The 23,107-nt window shown below is 39.8% G+C and overlaps 1 protein-coding gene across 3 annotated transcripts in view; it reads right to left on the minus strand.

The window, feature by feature from the left end:
- Nucleotides 1-23,107, minus strand: part of TRAPPC9 (trafficking protein particle complex subunit 9) — a 538,517-nt gene that overhangs the window by 427,521 nt on the left and 87,889 nt on the right. For all 3 annotated transcript variants that reach the window (XM_063327588.1, XM_063327590.1, XM_063327587.1), the window contains 2 exons: nucleotides 15,489-15,641; nucleotides 2,247-2,371 (listed from right to left, as the gene is read on the minus strand). In XM_063327588.1, coding sequence (XP_063183658.1) covers nucleotides 2,247-2,371; nucleotides 15,489-15,641 — 278 coding nt within the window. The remainder of the gene's footprint in view (nucleotides 1-2,246; nucleotides 2,372-15,488; nucleotides 15,642-23,107) is intronic.

Here is a 23,107-nt window from a genome sequence, read left to right on the forward strand (position 1 = left end):
CATTTTATGTGGACAGTCCGGTGAATCGAAAAATACTTCTAAGATATTCTAAAGAGTCCTGAGCTTCGTAAGTATTTTTAATCCAGGAAGATCAAAGATTTGTTTATAGTAGTTTAACTGCAACAAACTGGGATAAGATTATTATTCATGAGTAAATTAACAAGGTGCGTAGAAATGGAAGTTACAGAAACAGACATTTGTTAAAATGGAATGAGCTATGACAGTAAATGACCCTACAGGTGGTGATATCCTACTGCGGTTTTCTCTCTTCTCATCTACAATTTTATAAATATTGGAAAAATATACCATATTTCACTTATCATGGATATTGTCTGCAAATACATGATCAGAATGATAATAATTTAAGTAATTAGAAACATAATTTTGTAGACTTGTTCCAGAGCTTTATCCTCATGGCTATTTTAACACCTTGATTTTTATTTCCCCCTCCCCTCTATAAATCATCTCTTCTAAACATTACAAAAAGCACAAGGTTAGTGATTAAGCTGGTTTTAGAACAGACGTTAACACAGTAAATGGCTAATTTCGGGCACGCTATGGGAGCTGCACAGCAGCCATACAAATCAGGCTCAATACACAGATAAATTTACTGAGCAAGGAACCCCTTGATGCTCTTGGAATGTGTATCCTCTATTGAACATAGTTTTGATCACCTGCAAGGTCCTTCCATCACAAAATACCAATTAAGTAAATCAAAACTCACTCCACAAAGCTAACACCACGACCAAGTATGTGTATTCCCACCTGGGTGTTTCACTACACACTGTTAAAAACCAAGTTCTTGCTTTACAGCTCTCCAACGTCCTCGTAATACCATCACATGGGTCATTGTGAACCTGCAACTTCTTGGTTGCCAGGACAACTGGCTGACAAGCAAAAAGTGCACCAAAAGGGTTTGTTTGGGGTTTTTTTCCACGTATTTGATGCAAAGAAGTTCTGCATTTCTGGATTTTTTAGTCCAATTTCAAAGTAACGTACCCTTCCTTCCGTAAGTCAGAAGTGCCTATAGGTCAGATGTTCTACACTTAAAAATTAAAGCTGGACATTTTACTCCCTTAAATATCAGGTTGTTTCCTCAGTCATGCCAATTTCTATTTATGACCAACTGGGAAATACCTTGCTATGTCATAAAATACAAAGAAAGGCTTTACCAATGTTTTATAATCTCTAATATGCTGTCATCATCTTTTTTGTACAGCAGTATCAAACAATGATGAATTAGCAGTGCTAATGGTCCAAACGAAACATTTAAAAATTAATAGCTTCACCTGTTTATTGGTCAAATAGAATTGTAAATAATCTCACTGGGAAGAAAGCAAATTCACATGCAAAGCAAGTTACTGCGAAAAACAAAGCTTTCCTCCTCAGCCAAAGACAGGCTAAGCCAAATACTGCAGTGTACAACGCTCGATCTAAATTTTGAATGAATTAATTAATTCAGAACACAGATCCATGTACGAAACTCACCAAGCACACGGCATGCAAAACATTCAGCACAGCTACGGGAGAGACTAATGAAGTGCTACGGTACATTTTTTACAGTCTTTGTTACTTTAATTTTAAATTATCTCTTCTGCAAATCTGGCCAGTATGAAGCTGTTCTTATTTCACTGCTCAAAACAAGAAGTTTATGTCTTCAACAGGTAAGATCTTCAACAGACAAACAAAGAGTAGCTCACTCCCGGGAAGCTGCTCTCTCAGGAAGCACAGTGCAGCTTCTACCTACACAATCGTCCTTTTATCCTGCTACTTTTATTTACTTTTCTTCTGGCTCTCTCAACTATTCTGTTTCATTACTTCTACAAACACCTCCAAAAGGCTCACTACTGCAAGCGTGAAGATAAGAACTTGACGCCAAAATGCTTAGAAGGTACAATACTTTACATGCAGCTTAATATAAAGAAACCAAAAATTCCTAGAGAAGCCCCTTCCTACAGAGTATGTAGCATAAGAAAGCAACGTGAGCTGAAGGACTGACAGCTCCTTGAGTATACCGTACTGATAACCAACTCTACACCTTCTACTGTTCCTGTGATCTTGTTTCGCCTTTTTCTTTCTTTGTTCTAATATAACGATCCAAAGACAGAACATCAAGCTGTTCTAAAAACAAAAAAAACCTCCAAAGGGAAATATTTATGAGACAAAGAAAACTCAATTTTTTATTCACACAACAAACCATAACACAGCACAATGAAAACCACATCTTTCACTTTGATGTCACTCACCTTCACATGACTGAAGTCACCAACCTTGCTGCTTTCTTGTGGATTAAGAGGTTTAGTCTCTACTCTTGGTTTGACAACCTGCCGAAAAGGACTGGAGAGCGGAAGTCCACTAACACTGATGCCATCTAGAAACAGAATAAATGAAATTACTTTTGCTTGTCTAATATTATGTTTTATTTCAACGAATCTATATCTGTATTATCAAAGGCAGAGAAAATGCACAAAAAGTAATATTAACATTTTATCCAAAAAGGCCAAACAAAAGGTAAAGACTATTTTGCTCCATTTTTCTCTAGAAGCCAAAAAGACTCGAACAGGAATACACCCAAAACTCAGTGAAGGTCACAGGAAAGGAAGGTAACTGCATCTGAAGTATCGCAACAGAGATGTCAGAGTTAATAACATAAAATTAGTTCTAAAATTTATGATATTACACAAGAACAAAGATAAAAGTTTGTGCTTTTCCACGATAGCCACCCTATCAACTGCTTAATATCTGTACACTAACTTCCAGTATAAGGCCTGTGGATTCCACTGAAAGTATGTGCTGTGGAAAAGAACTGAAAATAGAGAAGTCATGTTTTCTACCATCTACTGATGTCAAAATCCATCAAACATTTGTGACGCGTAACAAAGACAGAATGGAAACTAAGGCTTACATTGTAATAGCCAACAAAAAGCTTAACAGAAATGGACATCCTCAGAGAAATGTCCTCAGTTTGGTTTTTCCTAGCAGTCTGTGTACCGCCTTATAGTATAGCAATAAAAGACAATACGACAACGTACTAGTATTTTTTATTGCTGAAAGGATTGCGTAACTTGAAGGTAAATAAACAAATTGCAGCGTATTTGGGTTTCTCAACCTACCAAAGCCACATTCTAAGCAAAACCCATTAAAATGGGTGAAAATTACTGTTGAATCAAAAAGTCAGAGGAACAAGAAAATTAAAATAATGAAGTTTTAACATACATTAAAACTAGATTCACAATTTATTATTAACAATCCGCTATTACTTAGATTCACATCCAAAGAAGAGCAAGATTTTGTTCCTTTATTCTGTGCAGAGAAACTGCAGTGCACAAACACCAATTAAACACAGGGAAAATCCCATCTATCGCAGCAGACACATATATCCAAATATACGGGAAACACCAGGTTATTACACAAAACCCAAATGTATTTCCTCTTTGGAAATTGCTCCTATCAGGTTCTGTTTGCTAAGATCACTTTCCAATTCCATGGATGACCTCGAATCTGGACCTGTTTGGGATACATTCTTCAAAAGAAGGAACCAGAAGAACAAGATGAAGCATGAAATGGTTTTGCTTCAGTAAAATCCAGCTTCCCAGGTATCCAAATGAGAAAAAAAAAAAAGGTATATTCCCATATTCCTTTATTTCCAATTTCCTTCACTAATTGGTTTTAAAATGCACCTTACTTCAGCCTTTAAGGTACAACACTATGACAAACATCAGATTTGAAGATTCTGATTCAGGGGGTTTACTAGTCAAAACACAAGTTTTTAATTAAAAATTTACTTATCTCATATGAAAAAAAAAAAGTGAAAAAAAAGGTTACTGTTTCTCAGAAAATTAGTATTTCCATTGCCAACTATCATCAAAATCACCTGCTCAGTCAAGAGCATTCAGGACTTCCTACAAGGTCAATAACCTTTCCAGATTACGGCAAAAGACGTAATCGCATACACTGATGCACTTCACGTGGGCAAAGCCTGACATGATGCCGTATATTTGTACTGGTTTGGGCTGGGTGTGCTGGTTTTGTCTGAGATAGAGTTAAATTTCTTCGCAGTAGCTAGCAGAGAGCTATGTTTCAGATTTGTGCTGAAAACAGGGTTGATAACAGTGCTTAAACAGAGTCAAGGCCTTTTCTGCTCCTCACGCCGCCCCACCAGTGAGCAGGCTGGGGGTGCACAAGAAGCTGGGAGGGGACACAGCCGGGACAGCTGACCCCAGCTGACAAAGGGATATTCCATACCATATGAGGTCATGCTCAGCGATAAACCTGGAAAGGAGGTCGGCAGGCAGGCTGCTGCTCGGGGACAGGCTGGGCATCAGTCAGTTGGTGGTGAGCAATTGTTTTCATTTGCCCCACTTGTCTTTCTTGGGGATTATTTTCCTTTCTTATTTTTTTTCTTTTCCTTAAATTTTTTTTTAATTATTCTTATTATTTTCTTTAATTATTAAACGGTTTGGTTTTGTCTCAAACCACGAGTTTCTTTCTCACTTTTAGCCTTCCAGTTCTTCCCCCATCCCCTTGGGGGCCAGGGGGGAGTGAGTGAGCGGCTGCCTGGTGCGCAGCCGCCGTCTGGGGTTAAACCACGACATTCTCCAGGCTTCCACCGCCATTCTTGCCGTTGCCACAGCACACTACTGGCTCCCCAAGGGCCAAGGAACTACCCTTCAGAAGATGGTACGAGATGCTACCACTGACATAGCGTAAGGAATGATCACTGAAACAATTCTTAGTGCTTTAAAGGAAGGGAATTTTAAGGAAGGGAAACTTAAAGGAAGGGAAAATTATTGTGATGGTTCTGGTGACCTTCGCACAGAAGCAAAAGAACTAGCAGCTAAATCAAACACGTATCAATTTTTGTGTGGAGCGCATGAAAAACTGCCTTTTTCCCCCCTCAACTCACAGCAAAAGTTGTCATATTTATGTTTAATGTTCATTAGATATAAGTCTTTGTGCAACAGGATGGACTTTGCCAAACCCTGTGTTTTGGTGCATGGTTTTGAAGCCAATCTCATCACCATCCCCACCTACTTTGGGTTTGCAGAGCAATTTCAGCGCATACAAACTAGATTCTTTTTGGCGTAAACAAACCAAAATCAAAGATTTTAATCCCAGAGCACATGTAATTTACTCCAATCCCTAATGGGGGCATAATAGTCTGAACCAACAAGCAGCCCTTCAGCCAAATTTGGGTCACGTGTGGAGGGGTTATTTTATCCAGAGGACCAGAACAGTCTGGCTACAGATAAAATACCTGAATCACACCACAGAGTACCGTAAAAGCTTTAGTACCAAGTGCTTCTACCTACCAACCTATTCATAGTGCATCTTCTTAATGCAGATACAGCCTTTAGTCGCTAAATCCAGCAATTCTAAATAAGGAATTATAGTGAGATCACCAGGCAAGAAAAGAAAAAAGCTGCCTGCGATCAGACACGTGTACTACACATTTAAGATCAGGCATTTAGAGTTTCGTTAGATGTAAGACCCAAATACAACAAAGCCCCTAATGAATTTTCAGAACCTGGATTTGCCAACCATCTGATGGAACCACTTTTTGCCAGGCGGTTTCCAGCCGCCATCAGAGAGCCAGCACAGATCAAGCATTCCTCAACGGACAGTCTGAAAGAATTTAAAAGTGAGAGACTAACACTGTATTTTCCAATGTTCTATCTTTGCTCAAGCATAATGCCAAAGCACTGAATATCCTGCTGTATTAGTTACTGGGGTCGAGCAGGACACGCCGGTGAGAACACTCTGCCTGTGCAATGTAGCTTTACTACAAATTAATCAAAACTTACTGTGTATAAATTTGTTTATCCACATGCAAACACTGCTTTGGACTGTTCAGTAGCAAATTTATTAATAGGTTACTGTTAAGGGACAGATATTAAAGTGACTTGCGTAGGTCTATCAAAGTAACACATGATGTAATACCTGTTCCATCTTTTAGACGGCACCATAGATAAGAACAACAAAGATAAGGCATCACGATGTCTGAAATTCAAGAAAGAGTAGTTCCAGTTACACATCCCAAAGGTTTGTATTTCCATGATTAGCTTCTAAAATAAACCGTGCATTTTCATAGGATGGTTTGGGTTGGAAGGGACCTTTAAAGATCATCTAGGCCAAACCCCACCCCACCTTCTTTTTTCACCTTCACGGTTGTTCTTTTCCAGGTTAACCTGTGAATGATTTAAATGTTAAAACACAAACAAACAAACAAAAAACCCGATAAAACAAACAAAAAAAAAACCCTGCCAGCAAACCAGATCATGAAAGGAACACGTCCACATTGTACTACTTAGAAACACAGGCAGCATTAGCCTGGTTTTCCTCATTGTTAGAATTCTTCTTTTAATCTCTATGAATGTTGAAACTAAGACCGTTTATTAATATTAAATTCTAAAATATATTTGTTCCACGCGGGTTCCACGGCAGAAAAATCAATCAGCAGCATCTAAATGATAAAAAAAAAAAAATCAGAAGGCGTAAGTCTGAACAGGGTAGCACAAATGGGAAGACAATCGTACAAGTTATTATATGACTATCCTGGAAAACACATCAGCTAAACTTAGTAGTTTTTGTTAACGTTCAACTGAAATTTAAGAAAGCCTTTTCTCTTACAAGGTAACTACATTAAATCATGCGCTAATCTAGCCCATGAAGACCAGGGAAAAGGAAGGGAGATGAGAGCACTAAAAGACTCTTCTATGGGCTCACAGGTGTTTTATTTCTAACTTCCACAAGAAATAACGAGGTATCAAACCACTCTCAGACCAGCTCTCAGCATCTCTTAAAAGCCAACTACTATTAAAACAAACATACTTACTAGCCTAAGATTTGAGGCAATAATACACTGTAAAGTTCAAGACAGCCTGCCAACAAAACTGACCATAAATCTACTCGATAGCAGGCTTTGAAATCCACCCTTTTTTAATCAAAATAAAAACTTTTACCTGAGGAAAAAGAATTCTTTTCAAATTGATGAATGATTTTCCCCAGTTCTATATTTAGAACAAAAGCTGACACTGGTTGGTGCATAAAATTGCAAAGAAAAAGATGAAAAGAACCAAGCATGAAAAACTGCACGGCATTAGTCAGATTTTCTATTTTGTATAAGGCACAAGTTTTCCTTTCTTTGAGAAAGGAATAGATAATACCTAAAAAACCATCATGGATATACAACTAATGCCTTTCTTAATTGTTTTGTTTTTTAAAAAAAAACTTTTTCTTTTTTTCCCCTAAGAAAACGAAAAGACAAGGGCTGGTTTAAATCTTTCGACCGGAGAAGAGAGAATTTTTTTTTTTAATCTGCACACTGTACCGGCAAAAGGAGGTAAGATGGCAAAGTAAACACCGATTCTGCCTCAGGCTACGAGGAAAGTTTAAGGTAACCAACAAGCGATTCGACTTTCTCTTTCAAATCTGTGGCACTCAAACATGGGCTATAACACAGAGCCCGGCGCCAGGCACTGTCTTATACTTCAAATGACTCAGCCCTTCACAACTTTGACTGTGCAAGGGGACTTCTCTGCCAGGGGAGAGAAAAAAAATTAATGTTCTGCTGTTAGCAATTTTTATTTATTTTTTTTTTAAATTATTTAGCTTTTTCCTCTTCTTTGACGAGGCAGCAGAGTTGGTCGGACATTGCCCAGCTCCTCTGCGATACATTAGTCACCACAGAGTCAGGAAACACATTCTGTTAAAAGCCCTGGTAGGGTGCAGAACTTCACGATGGCAGAAGAAAACGGATAATTGAAAAATTTAGATCCATCAATGAAGCATCTCACTGGAAATTTTGAATTATTTGACATTTACATTTTTTCAGACTTCATACGTTTTATTTTCTGTCGTGAAGTTTAGAGATTTGAACATGCTAAACCCTCCACAGTTTTCTTTCGTCAATCCATACCGTCAAACAGCCTGAGCAGCCTTTCACTATAAAAAGAACAATTGTCTTTCTACTCTGTCCAGAAATCTTCCTAATTTCTAGAATCCACATTGAATATTTCCATGGTAACAGCACATGACCAACACTTTTTCCATGGTAACTGCAAAAACACAGCTTGCCTTTCCAACATTGCAGTCACTGCTGTCACAACAGAGCAAAGTCTCTTACCAGCATTTCCTCTCTCCTCTCAAATGTTAAGTAAATTGTCAATTTAACTTCATTAGCCACTTTCACAGCACACTGCACAGAAGAATCCTACACAATTTCATATATGAATCCGGGAAAGTTTAAGAAGGGAGTTACACCTGTAGATTTACAACCTGATGATGAAGCACTGAAGAAAGTGCTGGCACGGGACAGCTTCCATCCTGTTCTCGTACACGGCTCCCTCGTAACGCCGCGCCGCACAACCAGCACTGGCCTGATCCAGGTGACAAAAATATATACCTTTTTCCACAAGTGCATCACAACTGCTGTGATCTCAAACTCTGTGGCAAGGAAACCCTTAAATGATCTTACCACTCAAGCCAGGACACCGCAGAGGTTCATTTATGTTCCAAGGCAGTCTACAGATAACTGACAACGCGAGTCACTTGAGATCCAAAACAGCATAAGATTTTGTGTTGAACTACCTCTTCTCTGCAGAAGACATACGTATAATCCAGCAGCAGTACTAACCTCTGTATTGCTGTTTTCTCAAGACACGTGGTTGAGGGAGGTGATTCTCCCCCTCTACTCCAGTCTCTTGAGACCCCACCTGGAGTATTGCATCCAGCTCTGGAGTCCTCAGCACAAGAAGGACATGGACGTGTTGGAACAGGTCCAGAGGAGGCCACGAAAGTGATCCGAGGGCTGGAGCCCCTCTGCTGTGAGGACAGGCTGAGAGAGCTGGGGCTGTTCAGCCTGGAGAAGAGAAGGCTCTGGGGAGACCTTACAGCCCCTTCCAGTACCTAAAGGGGGCCTTACAGGAAGGATGGGGAGGGACTTTTTACGAGGGCATATAATGACAGGATGAGGGGTAGTGGTTTTAAACTGAAAGGGGGAGATTTAGATTCGACATTAGGAAGAAATTTTTCACCCTGAGTGTGGTGAGACACTGGCCCAGGTTGCCCAGAGAAGCTGTGGCTGCCCCATCCCTGGAGGTGTTCAAGGCCAGGCTGGATGGGGCTTTGTGTCCCTGCCCATGGCAGGGGGGTTGAACTAAATAATCTTTAAGGTCCCTTCCAACCCAAACCATTCCTCCTTTGTGGCCCAGGAAGTGGAGGAGGAAGGCAAGGAGGGAGCAGCAGCAGAGGGAGCCCCAGGGTGCAGGAGGAGGAGGGCAGGAGGTGCTGCAGGCCCAGAGCAGGGATCAAGGCTAACCACCACATATTCAAAAAATATAACAACACTATAGTAACTTCTTTCTTAAATGAGTGTTTTAACAGAATGAAATAGTAACCCAAGAGATATGTCAGAGTTTTGGGGAAGTACACAACTTGAGCATCAAATATGAAAACTAAATGCCCCCTCGGCCCATTTGTTTATTTTGTGAATCCATTGCCTCATAGAAATTTCAAAACAAGGAGCTTCTTGGTAGGCAACCTCTCCTAAGAATATCGTAACGGTTTTAAAGTACATTCAACATGCAGAAGAGAGAGAAAAAACCAACTCAAGACAGCAAAGAGACTATGCTTGCCAAACCAGAATATGCTTTTTTTTTTTTCCCCCTAGAAAAAAAGAACAACTTTGTATTCTGCTGAAAGTAGGCAGAATTCTAGAAACTTGCTGTCTGCAGCAACAAAGAGGGGAATAACATGAGCAAATAGAGTTTCAGGCAGTATAATCACTTCACCCTTCACACCGCAGGTGTGCATCGAGATGCTGTTCCTTCCCCCTCTCAAAGCCAGGCTGAAGACAATCCCACAGGAGACTCCAGGCAAAGCTGCCAGCAACGCATCGACCCCGGCTCCCAGGAGCAGGGCAGAGACAACGCGTAGCAGAATAAGCACTTCTTTGAGACCCCATGACATTTGAAGAGGACAGTAATAATCATTAAGAATAGGAAATGCAGTATAAGCAAAGATTCCTTCCTGAGGAAGGATTTAAACTAGAATCGGAAGTTAAATTTAGACTAAGGGTGAATACAACGAAAGGGAGCAAATGAAGTGTAAAGAAATTCATAATCAAAGACTAGAGATTATTTACGCATGCTACATTAGATCCTAAAACAAAATGCCTCAGCAAGGAAACAGCATAAGAAGATGGCAGGTCAATTAGCCTGCACGCGCCAATCATAAATTTATTGCTATTTGCCTCATGTCTGCCTTACTGATTTCCATTGGAAAGATCTGGGGCCTGAAATACCTCTTACTACATGTTTGTGTAGTGGCTGGTACAACGGGTATAGGCTAAGGTCCTATGGCACATACATACTGGTAAAAAACCCCACTCTGTAGCAGTCAAATTATAAACCAATATTATGTATCTAGAATAAAAGGCAGTTGTAAGAGGAAAAGGCACCTTATCTTCCGTAAGCACTATGGCTGGAATGGAAGAAGAACCCTGTAAGAAGAGTTCTCAAAAAAGTAAGAATATTTTTAAAGTAATACAGTGATGAATTTATGGAGGACACAAAAGCGTTTGTAGTTTAAAAACCAAAACAAACCAAAAAAAACCCCACCAAAAAAAACCCCTCATTTACTCAGACAAACAGCGCAACCAAAATGAAAACTGACATTTCCAAACTGCAGAGACAAAAAACTTGTTAGAAATGAAGTCACTTTGAAAAAATATTCTGAGTGATCAAACATAATAAAGGCAACCAAGCACAGTAACAGGTAAATGATCATACTGAAATATCTCTGAGGACTTCCTTCATCATCATCATCATCACTAATACAATTATCCTAATAGAATCCTCTAGGCTACTTAGTTTTTCAGAAGACCTGTCAAGACCACATTCAAATTCAAAGCCAGGTATCTTACTAACAAAGAAATATATTGTCTATATGCTATGTAAGTGTAGGACCGTTGTTATGTAGATAAAATATAGCCCTTTAAGCAGAAGAGCAACAGAGTATGAAACAGACAATGGTCTTGTATACCAATATTAAAAAATATCCAGGATTCCTGCTTTTAGAAATATGCTATTATTTCTCTGCAACCTTTTCTCCCCCAGAGAAGGGAAGGAGAGACTTAAGGCATAGTTTTACGTCTCTCTTAGCGTGTAATTAATTAGTTCCTTTGATGAGTGTATGAATTTAAATATTCTCTCACCTGTCTTTACGTTCCCTATACACCGAATAAATGAACGCTAACATTTTACATAATGAAGTACTCATTGTAGATTAATTCATTAATTTTGCAAAACATTATCCCCATGCAACGGAAGCTTTTTGAAAGACTGCTTCCCACCAATAAGTTGCCATTTATAATGCAATCCAGAAAGAGCAGCTATTGTTCTTTTCCTACTTGGCATCAGGGAAATACTGGATTTCAGAAATGAAAGCACAATGACTGGGACGGAGAATTGATTATGCTTATAATGTGAGCATCCCCTTGACCTCTTTGACTGAACACGTGACACAGACCTTACTGTGTCAGCTCCTTAAGCCTGGCTGGACGGAGCAGATACCGAGCTTCCTCCTGTCTTACCTAGTACAACCACCTTAGAATCAAATTAAAAACACACACTGACTCTCCTGGCCAGAGGACCAAGAACGTACGTAGAAGGAACCCTGAGCCACCCAGCTGAGGGACAGGAGATCCAAAACTTCATTAGCATTTGCAGCCGACAGGTCTCCTACAGGCAACCCCTGAAACTTGGTCAACTTCAAAACATAAGCCTGGTCTTCTTAATCCTAATCAACAAAGTGTCTCTAGAACACCTGCCCAGCTGTTCAAAGGGTTTGCAAAGTAATGAATTCCAAAGATAATAAACCAAGGCAATCCAGATTGTAACAAGAACCCTAAATGACGTGCTTTAATGGGAAGTACATTCTTCCATTATTAGGCTGCATTTGCATAAACTCAATTCCCAGCACGGAAGCCTCTACAACACAGACAGAATGGCACATTCCTGACATCACAGCTAGGGCCTCACGAAACTTAATGACTGGGCAATAAAATGTCAAATTAAATTTACTATAAATAAATGGGAAAAACACAACCCTAAACTTACATGTGAAGCAAGAGGCTCTCAGCGTACCATTAGTGTTCAGGAGCAAGACCCTGGAGCTATGGTTCACAGATTTATGAATCTACAAACTCAGTGTTCAGAAACAGTCAAAAAAGCCAATGACAAATTGTGCATTATTGCATTATTATAAGGAAAGTAATACAAAACAAAAATAAAGAGCATCATCAGATCACTACAGAAATACATACATCACCTTTCATGCAAGGCATACAGCCCAGCTCAGACTTATAGAGCTGAAAGGGTTCCAAAGGGACAACAAGGCTGTCAATGTATGGAACTGTTTCCATAACAGGGACAACCAAGCCCCAGTTAGAAATCTTCAGTCTGTGAAAGAGACCACTGTGGCAATAACATGAGGAAACGTATAAAAACCATGAGCGTAGGTAAGATGTTTAGAAGACGTACTGTTACCTCTTTCCTGTAATACAAGAACCAGGTAATATCAGAAGGACACCAGCAGGTGCAAAGCTGCTAGAAGTAACTTAGCTGTGATTCTTCTTGCCAGAACATACTGTACAGTGCTGATGGAGAGAGTGAAGAACTCCATGAAAGAGAAACCCACTAACAAACAATGCCTAAAACCAGCAGAACCACACCAGGCTTTGGAATTTCCTGAGCTAACAACAGTTGGAGCCCAACCGCCTAAAGGAAAGTCGCATTATGTTCACGATTCCCCCTATATTCTCCCACAGGCATCTGCTCTTAGCCACTATCACAACCAGGATATTGGACTAGACGGTCATTGATCTGATCCTGTACAGCCACTCATGTGTTTTTGCTTCCTTTAATCTAGAAGAACATCTAACATTTTTCTTTACGAGACGGTATACCATCAACACACAAGAATTAGATCATCAATTTTGATTGATAACTTAGTTTACTTTCCAATTGGATAAGTGTATCATCAGAAACATCAGTAATTTATCCTTTCTGTACTACGTCCTGATTACAAAGAGCGTAAAAGGAAACAATTTCAGCAGCAAATGAAAACAGATCAAAGTAACAGATGCCCTGCTAAGGGCATTACTTTTAAGAGACGAGAGTATTTTGATCATCATTGTAAATCTGGTCTTCAAAAGAAAAAGGTACCATAGCTACCATGTGATTAAAAGTCACGTCATAGTTGCCATTGATTTTTCTAGCTCTTTACTGTTCTTCACATCAGGATCTTACCTGCCTCTTTACAAAGTACAGTATTTGTAAAGTTAAAAGCAATAGAGAAAAATTAAAGTAGCAAATAAAAATGTCCACATACTTAGCATCTCTAATAATACTTTCAAAGTACACACAGTACACAGCACCTAAAGACACCAAAGTTCTAAGGAAACGCTAACGGATTCTACTCCTTTATCATCACCAAACGAGAAAAGGTTGAATTGCTTCCAGGCTTCAGTATCACAACCTTTCAAAGAAGCTGCAGGCAGAAATAACAAGGTAAAAATGTTGTTCAAAGACTTTGTTCGGATGTGGTCCCCTAAAAGTTAAACCCAGGTAGAAAAAGAGAGGCCCAAATCCCTTAACTGTTCAACGTCAGTTGAGAAGTATGTTATCTTCTCTTCTATATTTTGTTTGCATGTCATTTCATCTGGAAAACTGCCAGGCAAGCGCAGCTTCAGAGTGCCTTTAAAGCTTTTTGGAGACAGGGCAAATGAAGGAAATTTTATTTTTATCTCTCTCTCTATATATATATATATATTTTTAAAATTTACAAAAATTAAATCAGCAGAACCGACACCAAGCACAGTAATGTCTATCTTTTAAAATATTGACTTTGATAATTCATTTTCAAGTTATGTTGATTAAATTGATCAAGTTCCTTCTCACTTCCATGCCTCTGATTTCGTTCCTATTAATGCTAACCTGTCAACATATAAACGCTAAGTTTCCAAAGTTCAATTTAAATTTTCAGTCAACTGGCCTATACCCTTTCCATGCAATGTAACAGATAATGAGTTAACTATGATCTAAGAAAAGTTCTTATAAAAATCAGGAAGCAAAAAGCCATTAGAATCTCCATGGAAAAGGAGCAGTCATCTACAGGGCGTGTGAGGACCAAGAGTTCAGGGATCTGTAAACAATGCAGCAGCATCTGCTCCTGAAACAGCAAAATCATCCTACGGTTAGAGTCGAATCAGCTCCTCCCGCCACCCCCCGCAATCCTGTGAGTTTGTAGCACAAATCTGTGCAGTACGGAATGACGTTTCCTATCAAGGGCATTTCTCAAAGCCTCAGTTCCTTGTCAGGTATTTTTTCCCAATAATACCAAGGTGGGGGATTCCTCCACTGTCAGCTCTTTCAAAAAGTTCTGAAGTAAACTTTAGCGTAGCAACACTATGGGGTTTGTGCAGTTAAATCCTAAAATATTTTTATAATTTATGTATTTTATACCAGCGACATTTAAAAAAACAAAGAAGCCTTTTAATATTTACTAACAATTAATATAATTTCTGTCTAAATGCATCTGCAAGACAACTCACCGAACTCAGTCCTATTCAACGTGAATAGGCTACGTGTATCATTTTGTTGTATTTTTTCTATACTGAAAATATTTATTTTTTAAAAATTTAATTATATTGATAATGCATACCTGCAACTGCGTCCTGCAAAACAGTCCAAATAACAATGATTTTTTTTAATTTTTTTTTTTAAATACAGGATTATCTTGTTTTGTCAAGTTAATCCAATCAGTGTAAATATAATAGGCAATTGAAAAAATACAGAGTATAGCAATTACTCCAGTGAGACTGTGTGTTTATTATAAAAAGGAAATCCTTATTAAAAGTATCTGGTACTTGTAATTCCAGATAATTCTAATACAAGCAAACATTGAGTGCGTTTTGTTTTGTTTTTTTTTTATTCAAAAGAAACAATGAGTTTAAGCACATGAAACTTTCTCGCCAGTACAAATATTAGGGGGATTACGCCCCGCGTTTCAGTGTGTCACTTCTGGCAAAACTGCAGTCAGCCACGATTAAGAATTCTACAATCTTGGATAACTAAATGATCAACTTAACGTTATTTCTCTTTAAAACCCACTGCTGTTTGCAAACTATTCTTCTTCATAAGATAAGGATGCAAAGAGACAGATCAAAAACACTCTGTCAAGAAAGATTTAAAAAGCCAGCAGGGCAAGGGCTCATGATGGGAAAGTTTAGTTTACCCATAGGTGGCACAAAAATTCACTCTTCAATCTGTACAGCTCACTGAACAGTTGTCTTTGCATTACAAGACACAAACATGAAAATACGCAGCCACATTGCACGTATTTTAAAATGAATGGCACGACAATTGGATAAGAGTTTCTCAGAAGGACACACAACCCCCCTAAGCAAGGAGAAATGAAAAACTCACCATCACTGAGATCCTGCAGGAGGTTTTCTTGGCACGAGAAGTCCAGCTTCACTTTAATGTTTACAATAAACGTTGCAATCTTTCCAGGTTTTAGAGGGAACTGGGAGAGGGTATCTTCCAGCTTCCAACTCAGGAAGTCCCCATACAGCTTCTCTGTATTAAAATAAGGAAAAATGTCATGAGCATAATCCCTGTGTTAAGGAAGGTTAAGTTTATAACGTGTAGAGAGTATTAACTGATTTATCATTTTCTGTTTACGTTCTGAAACATTCAGAGTTAAGGCATTAAAAATGAATGTAGCACTAGAAAGACATTAGCGAGGTCACTGACATTGACCTGGGAGCACGTAGATTGCAAAGCTCAACAGATGAACCTAAGTGAAGAAGAACACAACCACAAGAAAAATACTGCGCAATAGGCAGCATTAAATATATTCTTTGAATGCTCCAGATCACACCCTGAAAGGGGAACCTAAAACTTCCTACGGTTTTGAATCATACAGACTCTAACGCAGGAAATGGCACATAAAAGAAAAAAAAAAATTCATCAAAATATTACACTAAAATAAATCAGTTACAACTCTGAAACACAATGGAGGAGGCTAGGAAGACCATCAGCTTTCATTTTTTTATAAAATAAAGTCCTTTCTCAACACCGAGAAGCCCCAAGTGTACAAGACCCAAATATTAAGGATGCTGCCAGACAGGATAGTTTGTGTTAAAAGATATTTGTTGGAGAAATTACTTATCATTGGTCCCTATGAGATGTGGCATCTGCAATTATTAGCTCCTGTGCCCTAAGCCTAACGTGCCAGATGGTAATATCAGAAAAAAAAACCAGTATTTACTGTTCATCAATACATTGGGATACTTTATCCCGTTATTCAGTCTCCTTATTACTCCAGGAACAACAAAAGATCCTTCTTGAAATAAAGAAGAGCAGAGGGTTAATTAAGTCAACTTCAGGAAGAAGAAGGGTGAGTTAGTTATCTGTTATTTCAAGCTCTGAAGTACATCAAAACCAAAAGTCACGGACATTTAAGTGCCTTCAGCAGAAGAAATCTAAAAAGTGATATTCTATGAACTTTACACAAGAGCAAATAATTTTTTTTAGAATGACAGAAAAGGTTGTTACGTACTAGAACGGTACAGGAACACAGCGACTTCTCCCTGAATGAATCTTACTTCAGATACTAAATAGGCACAAGAAATACCCGCTGATCTCTTATTTCTTTCATGCCCTTCATAAATAATCTCAGGAAGGGTGATAAAAACATCCATCGTACAGGGTCTGGCTGAGATGGAGTTAATTTTCTTCACAGCAGCCTGGATGGTGGTGCGTTTCAGATCTGTGACTAAACCAGGGTTGATAACGCACCAGCTTTCGTGGCTATTGCTGCGCAGTACGTGCCTGGCGTCCCGGGGGGGGCTTCAGTTCCGGACAGAGTCAACCCACCACATGCATGAAATTATTAAAATTTACAAGACCATAGAATGTTAAAAACAGCAGAAAAGTTTATTAATACATAAAATAAGTGTGATGGTTTAACTGGCAGAATCCTAAAAATATATTTATTAATTTACTGTAGAACCCTGAAGAATTATTCTAAAGGCTTAGTTCAGCACTGCTGTGCGTGCCACGGGGACCACTGCAAGTCACACGGTTCACCTCTGCTTTGTACCAGGCTACTGTGTTTAAGAGTAAATCGGTGTATTGCCATTTCAGAGCCCTTCCAAAACCATCCTTTAAGATCCACGCGTGAGAAAACGGGCTGGGAAGACTGCCTCAATAGCTACCATCCGGAATTAAGGGTCTCTCAAAAAAAAAAAAAAAAAGTAATTAGAATTCCAGTCCAAACTTTGTGCATTTGCCCAGAAACAACTGCAACTAGGGAAAGAAAAAAAAAAGCGAATATTTTTCCATTAACTTCTACCTAAACAATAACTGCTTTCCCTGAGATACATTTTTTCTCACAGACCATCAATTGTTGTCTTGTGTCTTTCCACATCAAATCAATATTACAGACTTCTTTATAAGAACAAAGATGAGGTAAAAATAAAAAAAATCCTCCTAATAATTGCTTCTTTAAAGTCCCCTCCAGCTCATCTAGCGATTTAGCTGTAACCACATCACTGTTCTGATTTTCTTCTATTTTAAAGAGAAGCAGCGGCTCAACAAGTACAGCAATCTCTGTACCCTTTTCCTGGGAAGTAAAACCATAATACGCTACAGGGATGGTTTTGCTCAGTGTAAGCAAAGAAGAATGACATATCCCATATCTATTTTCAGTTTAATGAGCAAGTCGTTCCCAAACTGTATTTGCACTAAGTAGGAGATTTATTTGAAGGTATTATGAGTGAAAAGACTTTCCACGTGAGAACAGCCCTTGCCGATACTCTCTGATTCAACACCTGCAATTACAAGACAAAGTCCAAGCTCAAGCTAAAAGTTAAACTGTAGAGAAAAACCGACTTTATATTTATCTGGCAGTGCTTTATAGTTTAATAGTGTTTTCTTCACCTTGTTCAGTCATAATTATTACAGTGAATTATACTACAGCACAGGGCTTCAAACCTTTCAGTTCAGTGGGAAAGAGTCTTATTTGGGATATTCCTGTTTTCAGTTGTTTCTAGAGTCCAAAATTTGTGTTTAGCAAACAGCTGAAGTTACAAGCAGTTTTTAGTCAAGAGTTTAAATTAGCAAGTTGTTTCATCATTTTACTGGATACTAAATCACTAAAACCCACAAGTATCATATAATAGCTAACTCACCAGGTAACTTTGGGTAACTCTAACACAATCTAACTCTTAACACATTTTGAGGTCTGACAAAGAAAAAAGCCCACACTGGATTTTGCATAGAGAAACTCGGCAGACAAGCGAGTCTTTTGAGATCACAAGAACCTCATATTGTCGATTCTTTTCAATCTTAAATTCCCAGGTAAATCTGGCTTTTTGCTACATTTCTCATTTTCCTAATTTACTCTCTTTCCCAAGATACACAAATGGTTTATTTTAATGTGAGCACACCTATACAATTCTTTATTGACTCTTCGGGTATTTAACTTTACATGGCTCTTGAAACCATTATGAAAAGCCATAATCTGTGTTTACCCTCCCACCAGCACAAATTCGTGCTATTGTACAGAACAACATGAATTTGGACTGCTACCATTTTTCTCAAAATTATTTGCTCTTAAGATAACCAGTCAACAAGCAAAACCATAAAATGATGAATTTCGCAATTACTTAAATAGGAACAAATTCAAGTGTGTTTAGTATTTGGTGTATTTGAACATCAATACCTCAATTGCATATATTGCAAAGGTATAGAATTTATGAGCTACCACGATTTTGATTTCTTTTTTCCTCTTTATAAAATGCTTTATAGAAGAACAGTGTCGACAAAGCCATTTCTTTCAATAACAATGTTTAAGGCTATCAGCATTAAATTGTCCTGCAAATTACATTCACCACTTGATCAGATTAATTTCCAGAGTCTATCCCGAGTAGGTTTCAAAATCCTTTAGGGAAGCAGTAACGTCCAAGGCAAGAAGTTCAAAAGGACCTTATGAAATCAAGTGAGTATGCAAAAGATGGACTTACATACACACATGGAGCAACAGACAGAGGTAAAATAATGCATCTTGGAGCGGGGGGGGCAGGCAGGAGGTGAGCCCTGCCTGGTATGTTGAACTTGGAACTGGCAGTTACATCTCCAGAAAGAAACCCTAGAGTCACCGTGGATGGTCCTCTGGAATCAACAGCTTACTGAACAGCAATGGGGGAGAAAAAGAACAAAAAAACTCCAAAACCCCACACCATAGCAAAACACAGGTCATCATTCGGAAGGATACTGAGAGCAAGTCAAAGGGGGGCATTGTGACACCGCATAAAACCTTGGTGCGCTCACACGTTAAGCGTTGTCTGCAGTTCTGGTCTCTGTACTGTGAGGAGGACATCCTAGAGCTAGAGACCATCCAAAGAAGGGAAACCAAAATGATCGAGGGGGTGGAGCAGCTGCCACTTGAGTAGAGATTGGAAAAACCTGGGACTCTTCAGTCTGAAGAAGAGACTGAGTAGGGGAAGATGACTACAGCTTACAAAAATTGCAAAGATGGCAGATAAAGTGAGTGCAGAACTGTTGTTCGCTAAATTCCCTGGTATGAGAACTGCAGGCACTTGATAAAACTAGCAGGAGATGGGATTAAAACAGGTTCAGCGGTTCTCTACCCAGCTGCTAGTGAATTCCTGGAATGTGTTGCTCCAGGAGGCTGCAGTGGCAAGAAGCACCAACAGCTTCAGACTGGGACGGGCACATTCACGGGTAAGACCAAAAAGGGCTGTTTAAAGAGGAGGATACACGTACAGCAACTACGGATAATAAGCAAGCGCCACAGAAACACCACAAGAGTGGCGAGGCTTGCACGCTGTCCCTCAGAAGCATCTCCTGATGCCCTGTGACTCCTGAGCTAGATGGACCATCAGCCCTAGGAGGACATTTCTCAAATTCTTATGCCTTTGTCTTCCTATGGGAGAATGGGGCAGGACGGGACTGAATCCTCTATTAACCAGAGCATTATCATCTGCAGACAGCCTCAAAATTGCAAACTGAACTTAAAGCACCAGAGGAACTGTATATACACAGAATAGTGTTCTGAGCACAGTTGTGGATTCCTGACAAACGCAAATTTACAAAAAAAAAAAAAACACACCCACAGGAGGATAAGAAGACGCCGTTCAGCCTGGAGGTCCAGCGAGATGCTAGCAACACTGCTGGCAATTTAATTAAGACACTGGGAACAGTGGGGGAAAGAGTTTAAAGGTAAGGACAAAAGGAAACAGTAGAAAGAAAAAGGAAACAGACTACAGCTGAAAGGTGAAGTCTGTAGAACAAAACCAAAACAACTGCTGCTTCTCAAACTGAGCAGTTGAAAGGGAATATAAATGCAAGAGCAGTTTCCAACTCGCACAGAAAGAGGAGACCAGAGTACTGCACATCTCTCAAATCAAAGGCTGAGAGAGTTGGGGTTGTTCAGCCTGGAGAAGAGAAGGCTCCGAGGAGACCTTATTGAGGCCTTCCAGTACCTAAAGAGAGCTTTTAAGAAAGACGGGGACAGATTTTTTAGCAGGGCCAGTAGCAATGGGAAAAGGGGTAATGGTTTTAAACTAAAAGAGGGAAGATTCAGACTAGATATAAGGAAGAAGTTTTTTACAATGAGGGTGGTGAAACCCTGGCCCAGGTTGCCCAGAGAGGTGGTAGATGCGCCATCTCCAAAAACATTGGTCAGGTTGGAGGGGGCTCTGGGCAACCTGATCTAGTTGAAGATGTCTCTGCTCATTGCAGGGGGGGTGGACTAGATGACCTTTGAAGGTCCCTTCCAGCCCAAACCATTCTACACTGAATGGAAGTTGTTCAGCCTGGAGAAAAGGAGGCTGAGGGGAGACCTTCTCACTCTCTACAACTACCTGAAAGGAGGGTGTAGAGGGGTGGGGGCTGACCTCTTCTCTCCAGTAACAGGTGACAGGACAAGAGGAAATGGCCTCAAGTTGCGCCAGGGGAGGTTTAGGATGGATAGTAGCAAAAAGTTCTTCACCAAAAGGATTATCAAACATTGGAACAGGCTGCCCAATGGAAGTGGTTGAGTCTCCGTCCCTGGAGGAATTTAAGACAGGCAGACGTGGTGCTGAGGGCCATGGTTCAGTGGTGGACTTGGCAGGGTGAGGTTAATGGTTAGACCAGATGATCTTAAAGGTCCCTTCCAACCAAAACAATTCTATGATTCTAAGTATGATCAGACACCTGAAGACAGAAATCTGATGTGCTTCAAGGCAACAAAGCTGTTCAGACTTCTAAGGTAATCTGCATGTCTGACTCTCGCTGCCTCACCAGCTGCAGTGTATATTGCTAGCAGAATACAAAGGACCTCAAAATACCTATCAGTTCGAAATGCACAGGCAGTGGCATTCATACATCTTAACTCCTCCAAGTGCATGGCATTCTAGCAAAAATGAAAGTTGCACATTTTGCATTGCAGAGTATCCACCACCTTTTTTTTAAAAAAGAGGAACTGTGGGCTCAAACCAGGAGAGCACACTCGAGTTACAGCGTTAAAAGTAGCAATAGTTCATCAGCTCATAGGCATTGTACCGACATTATTATTAATTTCCCTTTGCGACTGGGGAAAAACAGCCTCTTTAAATTTGAGGCGAAAATCCAGAATATTTTGAATTCAGACCTGGTAGAGAGAAATTAACTTTCTGGACTTGTTACGTTCTTTACAACGTAAACGTATCTATCAGAGTTTCCTCTAGGCACTTAGAAAGTATCCCTAAAAGGAGGAAAAAAATGCTCTAAAATCATGAACCATTTGACATTTACCCTATGAGTGAAAAAAGAGTTAGTAAGAATCAAACAAAATCACGAAGATCTCGGTCAGCCAGTGTGGGCAGAGAGGAAGAGACCTGAGCTGAGAAACCCAGACAGTAAAACCACAGCAGCCAGGCTGGGACTGGATTACCAACGCTCCTTGCTGTCCTACCTTCACAAGGACATTTGGACCAAGCGGAGAAAAGCCTGCCTGCATTCCCAACTCTCTATGGAACATAACCCAACTCCAATCTGAAAGACCTTGCAGTTTTGTTTGGCAAAAAAAAAGGTAAATAGATCTATTCCAGGATATTCACAGTTCTTAAAGTGGGTTACCTGGACCGCCAAGATTTTTCATTTGTGGTCTGGCACCGTTAAACAGCTGAGACCGCAGCAGATGTGTTCAACGACCATGGGAAGAATACAGCTAGACAGGTGAATTTATTTCTCTGTTTAAATCCCAGGGGTCAATCACTTCTAAAAAAGATCAGTGAGGTTTTGCATCATCATCCAAGTTCATTCAGCACATGCAGCTGGTGCTCACTACTAGAACCTAAAGGCCATGAGGCTGGTGAGAACACCTGGCACGCTCTTCTCAGTCCTTCAAGCTGGAAAACATCAGGGTTACAGTTGCCCATGAGTGGATCAAGTAGTTGGGTTATCAAAGCTTTCAGAGTGCAACCCCTAACTGAGAAATAAGCCTCTGCCAAGAGCTCACTGGAGACAAATGATGGAAGGCATCCCCCTTTGCCCACGTCATCATTCTAAAATAAGTATTAGACCATCTGACCTGGTGAGGGACAACGTGAGGTGACACAGAGTTGACCTTGACAGTATACATGTGACGCCCAACCTCCAGATACCACAGCCTGGCAGACAGAGCAGTGCCATGAGACATTAAAAGACGTGACAGACATGTTTATTGTGGCAACATGACAAGTCCCTTTTCCTGATTTGCCTCAGGATCTGTTCCCTAACGCGTGGTTGCTAAAGGACTCAAAAACTCTGTCACGTCCTTTACGAACTGCACAGGGCAAGCTGCAATTTCTGCTCATTTATCTGAGGGCCAGAGTGGAAAAGCTAAAGAGCTGCACCTGAAAGAAACAGAAGAGAAGAACTAAGGGAAGGCAGGTTTGAAAGCCTCATCTCCAGAGGTTCTCATTAACAAGACACCACTGAAAACAATGCCAGAGAAGTGGGCTTCCTCAAGGAAAGCAACTGGCTCAAGCTAATGTAACAGAAGAGGGAGG

This window comes from Chroicocephalus ridibundus, chromosome 2 (genome assembly GCF_963924245.1).
Source record: "Chroicocephalus ridibundus chromosome 2, bChrRid1.1, whole genome shotgun sequence".
NCBI lineage: Eukaryota > Metazoa > Chordata > Aves > Charadriiformes > Laridae > Chroicocephalus > Chroicocephalus ridibundus.